Source organism: Rhamphochromis sp. 'chilingali' (assembly GCF_963969265.1).
Source record: "Rhamphochromis sp. 'chilingali' genome assembly, chromosome: 4".
Taxonomy (NCBI): Eukaryota; Metazoa; Chordata; class Actinopteri; order Cichliformes; family Cichlidae; genus Rhamphochromis; species Rhamphochromis sp. 'chilingali'.
Window position 1 is genome coordinate 45,249,133 of NC_137948.1, and position 8,312 is coordinate 45,257,444.

The 8,312-nt window shown below is 46.5% G+C and overlaps 1 protein-coding gene across 3 annotated transcripts; it reads left to right on the forward strand.

Annotated features, from left to right (window-relative positions):
- Position 1: 1 nt before the first annotated feature.
- stx3a (syntaxin 3a) lies at positions 2–8,189 on the forward strand (the record flags this gene model as incomplete). 3 transcript variants are annotated; one of them, XM_080879940.1, is made up of 11 exons in its annotated part: positions 2–272; positions 1,688–1,827; positions 2,325–2,399; positions 2,525–2,624; positions 2,705–2,779; positions 2,934–3,004; positions 3,301–3,409; positions 4,086–4,159; positions 4,996–5,130; positions 5,594–5,704; positions 6,262–8,189. In XM_080879940.1, 11 exons carry the CDS (start codon positions 2–4, stop codon positions 6,337–6,339), a joined length of 1,239 nt encoding a protein of 412 aa, XP_080736066.1. In that variant the 3' UTR covers positions 6,340–8,189. The 3 variants fall into 3 exon arrangements, with proteins under 3 accessions (XP_080736066.1, XP_080736067.1, XP_080736068.1); XM_080879941.1 differs by having other exon boundaries at positions 130–1,541; positions 1,650–1,827; XM_080879942.1 differs by having other exon boundaries at positions 130–1,541.
- Positions 8,190–8,312: the final 123 nt, after the last annotated feature.

Below are 8,312 nucleotides of genomic sequence, written 5' to 3' on the forward strand. Positions count from 1 at the left end.
AATGAAAAACACTTTCTCCTCTTCCACCGTTCCTCTCCCTAAACACAGTGCTCTCCCAGAGCCCAATGCCTCACCCCAACTTCTGTTAGATTTGCCCTGCGAGCAGCAGCTGGTGGAGGCGCTCGTTACACCAGCAGCTGCATCGACTGGCTCTGGCTCCTCTACGTGTGGTCCTGTCAGATCACAGAGGCGTTTTCTTCTCACTGAATGTAGTTGCACTTCAGCTGCAGTGAATCAGGAGGAGGTGCAGGACAAGCTGACACATCGATCAGGTGATGGACTCCTAATCTCAGGCCTGTTTTCAGTCATTCCACTAATAAATAACTTTTCAAAAACATGCGCTCCTTTTTCTTTTCACCAAGTAAAAAAACAAGTTTGAGCATGACGTCGCGTCACACAGTCTCTCGCTCAGAGTCGTGCTGGAAGTAGGGCCTTGGTTCTGGTTGGACTGGTGCATGTCTACTTGTACTTTAACTATATTTAAAAATGGGGATGTTGAGCCTGCATCGTCTGAGCTACCTGCAGCGTTAACAAAGAAACAGATGAAGATGATGAATGGTGCTGGACTGATGTAAATGTAAGGTCTGCTCCTGAGTCTCCCAGGCTCAAATCCAGCTGTGGAGGAAAAGGTGCAGGTAGCGTGGACACTTTCAGGATGTCTGATCTGCTGCAGTCCCAGCCTGTCATTTGTGTTCATTTTTTAATCAGCGTAGGCTCCTTTGAATCATTTGCACAGGAACAGATGGGACCTGCACCTGTTGACTGTTTCACAGACAACATTCACGTACTGAGAGTTTTTCCTCCACGTCACAAATGTTCTATTGTTCTTGTGATGGGTAAATAATAAGTAAACAGCTCTAGTTATGGTTGTTTTGTAGCTTCAACACAAACGTGGAAATGTTGTAATCAAAGCACCAAATAACGATAAATGCGCTGCAGGATCGGTGTGGTGAAAGAGTCGTACTGCCATCTGTGACATGGGAATAAACTCATTTGTTACAGACGTGGAACAAATGGCTTAAATGAGCATTTTGGGTCCAAGCAGTCCCTGCTTCAGAGTCGGGGACAGTCATCCTCCATGAGGGTGGGGTTGTCCTGGCAGTGACGAAGCAGGGACCTGGTGGAGCAGGCTGGGCAGCCTGGCCTGTGATGGAGTGCTGGGTGGGGAGCGTGCCCCTTCCTCCACCGCTGAACACGTGCTTCACGGTGCTGTGAGGTGGGTCAGGGCTGGGACAGCTCTGCTGCTGGGACTGGCTCGTTCGTGCATCCGAGGGACAGCAGGTCACAGGAGACTGCTGCCTGCTCTTATCACTCAGCCCCCCCGCCGCAGACGTCATCCTTATTCATGGTGCTTTCTTATCTATACAAATAATAAGACACAGTAGTAACACATCCTAAGACAAAGGCCAACTTCTGCTCTCCTTTCCAAAGAGAAAATCCACAGGCTGCCGTGTGGGAGGAGGGACCAGGAAGAGGTTTATCGTGGTCAACACTGTCGTCCTAATCCGCTCTTAGGGGATAGAGGCTTAGTGGGACCTCAGGTTAGGTTGATCACAACTTGTCTCAGACACAACCATCCACACGAGCAAGGCATTCATTGGTTTGCACGCATGAGTTTTTTCACCCTCAGAAGTCTGTTCTCTTCTTAGTTCTGCGGATTCATTGAAGCAAACGTTTCTGTGGGCAGGTGTAGAGGCAGCAGCTCTGTGGACCTCAGAGAGCACACCTGCCACACTCCAGCTACACACTAGCTGTTTCTTTCTTTGTGTTTCTTTAATTCAACCAAGACTTCTGAAGATGAAAGACCGCCTGGCTCAGCTGAAGGAGGTAAGCAGGACTGTGCCGCTGTTTGCCTTCTCGTCGATGGCGCCTGCGTTGTTCGCACGGGGCCTGACTAGTCTGTACTATAGATGTCATGGTGCGAGGCGACTGCCCCACTGTGGAGCTCAACTGAATGTCAGAGATGTTAGCCGCAGACGTGAAACTCAAAGTCATGTTTCCAAAAGATACAGGAACTGCTTTCTTCTCATTCTTTTATATTCTGACTGAATTTATAGTGAAATCAGTAAGTCCTCATCAATCTTTCTTTAATGTGAGGAGCTGCTAATCACACAAACGACAATTAATCATCGTTTATTTTAGACGTGTCAGGCACCGATTCAAAGTGCAGCTGGTGTCATGTGACTCACACACAGGAAGTCGTTTCAGGCTCAGTACAAATGTTCTTGTCTTATCACAGAGACAGAAAACGTCAGTTAATAGTGTGTGTGTGTGTGTGTGTGTGTGTGTGTGTGTGTGTGTGTGTGTGTGTGTGTGTGTAACAGAAGAGCGATGCAGGTGGTGATGATATTGAGGTTCCTGTGGAGAGTGAGGCTTTCATGGATGATTTCTTTGCTCAGGTATGCAGTGTGTCTGTCTGCTCCACTTTACATGCATCATAACACAAAATGCATTTCTACTCTTTGATGCCTCCGTGTGTGTGTGTGTGTGTGTGTGTGCGTGCGTGCGTGTGTGCGTCTGTCAGATTGAAGACATCCGCAGCAGTATTGACAAGATTGACGAGAGTGTTACAGAAATCAAAAAACTCTACTCCACCATCCTGTCTGCCCCGACCTCCGACCAGAGTAATGCAGATAACGTGTTCAAATGTGCTGCCTGTGATTCTCAGTGTGTGTGCGTGACGCTCCATTTCCACCTCTTGCAGAAACACAGGATGATGTCGAGGCTCTCACCAATGAGATTAAAAAGTCGGCCAACAATGCAAGAAACAAACTGAAGAGTCGGTATTGGTTTGGTTTCCTTCTCCGGCACACTGTCTGGTTCCCGTTTGTACAAACATACGTGTGATCAGAATGTGTCTCTGTGGCACGCCTAATGTGTTGTTTACATGTGTGAGTAAAAGCAGTGGTGAACATTGTCCGTGTGTGCGTCAGGTATCGAGCGCCAGCTGGAGTCAAACGCCGACGAGAGGGCCTCGGCCGACCTCAGGATACGCAAGTCACAGGTCAGGCAGTCGTACAGTAGCTCTGATTCACCCGACCCGACCACACAGACAGAGCGGAGCACGCTGCTGTTTCTCTTGTGATGCCTTAAACATCCACACGTCACGTTCAGATCCACCGAGTGTAGCAGGCTCCCCACACACACACACACACACACACACACACACACACACACACACACACATCCTTTTACATTCAGTGTCGGTGCAGTCCTCTGTCCTCAGGCTCGACTGTGAAGCTCGCCCACCGTGTGTGTGAGAGCCTGTCATTGGAGTGTCTGTGTTCTTGTCTCCCCCAGCACGCCATTCTGGCCAAAAAGTTTGTAGAGGTGATGACAAAGTACAACGAGGCTCAGGTGGACTTCAGAGACAAGAGCAAGGGACGGATTGCCCGCCAGCTGGAGATCAGTGAGTGCCAGCTGCTGATGATATGGTTACGTTTAAGCTTGATGTGGAGGAAACCACAGCTTCGGGATCCTTTATATTTCCCTTTTTTTTTTACAATATGTGAAGAGATTCACAGCATAAATGATCTAAATGCTCCTTAAAACCTCACAGTCGTTCCCCTGGACCCTAGTCACAGTGCTAACGCTGCCGTCTCCTGTCCTCTATCGTAGGTTTTATCAGGTTCAGGCCGTCAGACTAAAGAGAATTCGACTTTCTTTAAGCACTGACAGCTGCTACGCTTTAAACATATTTATGTGCCAACTTATTGTTGTGTACTGTGCTCAGATACATGTTTTAGTTTTTAAATAAAATGACAAATATCTGACAGAAAGAGCCGTGTGTGTGAATGGGTGGATGACTGGATATGTAAAGCGCTTTGGGGTCCTTAGGGACTAGTAAAGCGCTATATAAATACAGGCCATTTACCATTTACCATAAAAATAGCCAACGTGGTGTTTTTATGGTTTTACTGTGTCACATCAGCCCTAAAGGTTAACAACCACCTTTTACATCAATCAAAGTATTAATACAACAGGCACCTCGTAGTATTGTCAGTGTAATCACATGCTGTTGTGTGTACAGTCATGTTTCTACTGGCTGGTGCATGAACAAGTTCTTGTCTCTGTGATCTGTTCAGCTGGAAAAACAACGACTGATGAAGAGTTGGATGAGATGCTGGAGGGAGGAAACTCTGCAGTCTTCACAGCAGGGGTAAGCCTGCATGCATGCACATGCGCATGCATGCATGTGCATGCATGCGCACACAAACACCTGCAGCAAACCAGCGTCTTTGGCCAGAGGCACGAACTCTTAGTGGGTTGTGGAGCGCAGAGGCTGTTATAAACCAGGAACTATTGTCCTGCTGGTTTGTGTTTGATGGTGTCACTGTGATCTCCGCTCCACTGTCATTTAATGACATCTCCATGTGAATTCTCTCTGTGTGTTACATGAAAACTTGTCAGGGAAATGTCCCCTCACCCCCTGAGCCTGGTTCTGCTGGAGGTTTCTTCCTGTTAAAAGGGAGTTTTTCCTTCCCACTGTCGCCAAAGTGCTGCTCATAGGAGGTCATATGACTGTGGCAGTTTTCTGTCTGTAGGGATCTACTTTAAAGCACCTTGAGGTGACCGTTGTTGTGATTTGGAGCTGTAGACTGTTCTAGCACACGGGTCAGCACAACTTTCATTTCACAACTATTTTTAATTATAAGGAGAAATAATTAAGTCAGCTAATCAACAGAAAACAAATTGTTATGTATTTGATAGGCAGTGCAGTCATTCCTCATCAACATGTCTCCATTAAATTCTCGGCTTTTCAAATGCAGTGATTCTCTGCTTGTCTCGGTGTGTGTTTGTTATGTAGGCACGTTTCTTACTATTTAGTGTCGTTACAGCAAACTGGGAGATGTTAGCTGGACTTACAGGCAGATGTGATTTGTTTTAACCTGTAGTTTGGCACTAGCAGACCCTCTGTTTGTGAACATCCACTTGTTTGTGGTGTATTCTTTTAAGTTGTGTGTCTCTGGTCACCTCACACTCCCTCCCCCACAGATCATGGACTCTAAGATCAACCAGCAGGCCCTGAATGAGATCGAGGCTCGTCACAAAGACATCATGAGGCTGGAGAGCAGCATTAAAGAACTCCACGACATGTTTGTTGATATTGCCATGCTGGTTGAGAACCAGGTTTGTGAGATCCTGCAGCCCAAAGTATTCTCAAGCATTCACAGTTCTCGATTAACAAACTATTCTCACCCTCTGAGCTGCACTTCTTCCATTTTAGCCGTGTTATAAAACATGAAGGCTTGCTTCTCCTTCTTCCACTTTCTGCTGACTTGCATGGTTTGTGAAACTGAATAGTAGCCCTGTTTAGTTCTACTGTACATAGAGTCGTGCACAGCACAAGTTATTCTTTTAAAGCTTTTCAACAGTAACTCGCCCTGTTTCCCCAAAAAGCCCATCTTGCACAGAGCTTGTTTAACTGTGACTAAGTCCTTTCATGACTGAAGCTTCAGTGTGCAGCCGATAAGAAAAGTCATGTGTTTCTGACACAGTGGGGTACGCTCCCACTTCCTGTGTAAACAGCAGACAGGCACAAATCTTACTTTCATTAACTTTGTGTTGTCTCTCGTGTTGTGTGCCCTGCTAGGGTGGGATGATTGACAGAATCGAAAGCAACATGGACCAGTCGGTGGGCTTTGTCGAGAGAGCCGTGGCCGACACCAAGAAGGCTGCCAAATACCAGCAGGAGGCCCGCAGGGTGAGTGCAGAGAGGAGAGAGGGACTGTGGCAATGCGTTAGTGCTCTGGGTCAGTGTTTCCTGTAACGATGGCATCGGCCTATCCTCGAGCAGACAAACCACTAGTGAAGGTTAGATGCTGAAGTTGCACACGCTGACTGTACCCGTGAGTAAGAAACACCTGCTGCTGTTCCTGCTGCAGTGCGTCTCTGAGTAGCTTACCATCTGAGCCATGTTCCTGCTACAGCATGTCACAGCGTGCTACAGCGTGTTACAGCGTGTTACAGCGTGTTACAGCGTGCTACAGCGTGTTACAGCGTGGTGCAGCCACGTTCAGATCCTTCTGGGGAAAAATGTCTTTTTGTGAAGCAAACGGGTTAAACCTCACTGGCTTGTGTGCTCCGGTCACTTTGAGACTGTTGTGTTTTGGGCACTTTAGGGGCCTGTTCAGACCCTGGGGGCCTGGGCTGTAGATGTAGGGTGTGCTTTAGTCTTGCTCGGCCTGACCGGGAGTCATCTTGTTTAACACCACCTTCTGTCTCTGACCCCTCCCCCCCCGAACCAACTTGTCTCTCCAGAAACAAATGATGATCTTCTGCTGCTGCGTGATTTTGGCTGTCGTCCTGGGTTCATTTGTCTACAGCTTCATCAAATAGAGACCCTAATGAAGAAAGTCTCCCACCATCTGAGGCCACGGGAGGCCGCAGGACACTCAGTTTGCTCTAATTTCATTACATATCAGGAACAAAGCGCCACATTTATGATCAGTTCAATCAGAAAAACATGACGATAGCTTTCTTCTTCATGGCCTCGCTCCAGTCTGTGTCCCTAACCTGTCCAATAACAAACTGAATATGACTGTGTGCACAAAACAGAAAAGAAAAGCTGGAGACCTTTCAGTGCAGCGACCGACACGTCAATAATCCCACCAAGAATGTCCACATCATAGGGCTACATGCATGTTTAATGTGTTAGCATCAGCTCATCATTACTTAGCTGTGCTCAGTGCAAATGTGTGTGATACGTCTTACCCTAACCCTGCTGCAGTTGATCTGCTGTGGAGCGATTTTTCAGAGCCAAACTTGGAATTTGAAAATGTGCAGCATGAAAGGTCACCAACAATCAGGGCCAAGCCTGTGAATTACTGAGTGTGACTGCTAGCATGCTCCATTTCATTTTCATTCACTGATTTGTCCACTTATCATATCCATATTCAGGAAAGTGCACCTGATTTGTAAACAACTTTTGAATAATGCAGCCATGAAAAGCTTTTATTAGGAAGATTAGCTGTTGTGTTGCTGTGTAAGGAATAAACAGCAGAGGGTGTCCATTAATATTAGAGTGATTACAGCAGGTGCTGGTACCTGACACACCTGTGCTGTAGACTGCATCCTGCCCCGTGTCCACAGCAGGCCCGTCGAGAGGCCTTTAGGATTCACAGTAAAAATCCACGTAGTGAGCTTTTAACCTTGAAGTGATTAAAAATGGCTCATCTTAGATAGTGTGACTCAGGAATTGATGTTCATTTTAAATGTGTAAGATTAGAAATACAAATCATTTGATGATTCAGGTATTTGGTTTAGATCGTTGTTATTTGTGTTTATTATGACTGAACTCTCATGTTTGTATAATGTGCTTGTGTGTCTGTTTTTATGCTTGTTATTCTGGCACTTGCTCTGACCCACACTGTGGTGTTGGATGCAGTACAGCCCACTCGTGAACTGAGAGCCTGCTCTCCTATATCAATATTTTTGAAAATGTGTATTCCAATAAAATTCCAATTGGAAGTTTTCTGAGGCGTCTGAACAAACTGATGGCAGACTATTTAGTTGCGCAGTGTGTTCAGAAAAATAACCTGGAAGATTTGTCCTGCCGGGAGAGGTCATCGATTATCGACAGGCAGCTGTTGTGTGACAATGAACTATCACAGATTTTATTCATATTCAAATTTGATCCTAGGACCGCTAAATATCAAATTCCGGGGATTGAGGTGTGCATTCACAGGGACACGCTGTAAGGTCTGGTCTGCCGATGCTTCCAGCGCTTCATCGTTAGCTTCTTTGTACACGCTGTGTGTTTGTGTCTGCTGCTGACTGAAGGCCGTGGCTCTGAGCACGGCGAACTATTTGTAAAAGTGCATCGTTTGTAGTTTTCTTCACTTTTTGAATAAAAGTCAATCTGTCAGTTACTACACTTCCACTTCCATTTTATTTCACCATAGCGTTTGCCGACGTTTTCCTCTCGCTCGCCGTACTCAAGCTGTACGCGTTTGACAAACAGTCCCTGCCACCAATCACGAGCGCTACGCAACATTCTCCAGCCAATCAACAGTAAGCTGTTCAAAGTGCACTTCCATTTATGGGGCGGCGGGCACTTCCTTGTTGGGTTGAAGGCTACAAAACGTGTCCGTCCGCCGTGTGCCTCTGAGAGAAGAAAACAGGCCACAGAGGGCGTAATACGTCTCCGATTACGGCGGGTGTTTGTAAGTGGACGGATCTCCGCTGCGATGGGGGTAGGCATTTAAAACGCATTATTTTTGTGTAATCGTGTTATTTGAAAGTAATGACTAGTTGTATTGAGTGATAGACGGTGGTTATTGTGATAACTGTTAGCACGATAACTGTTAGCG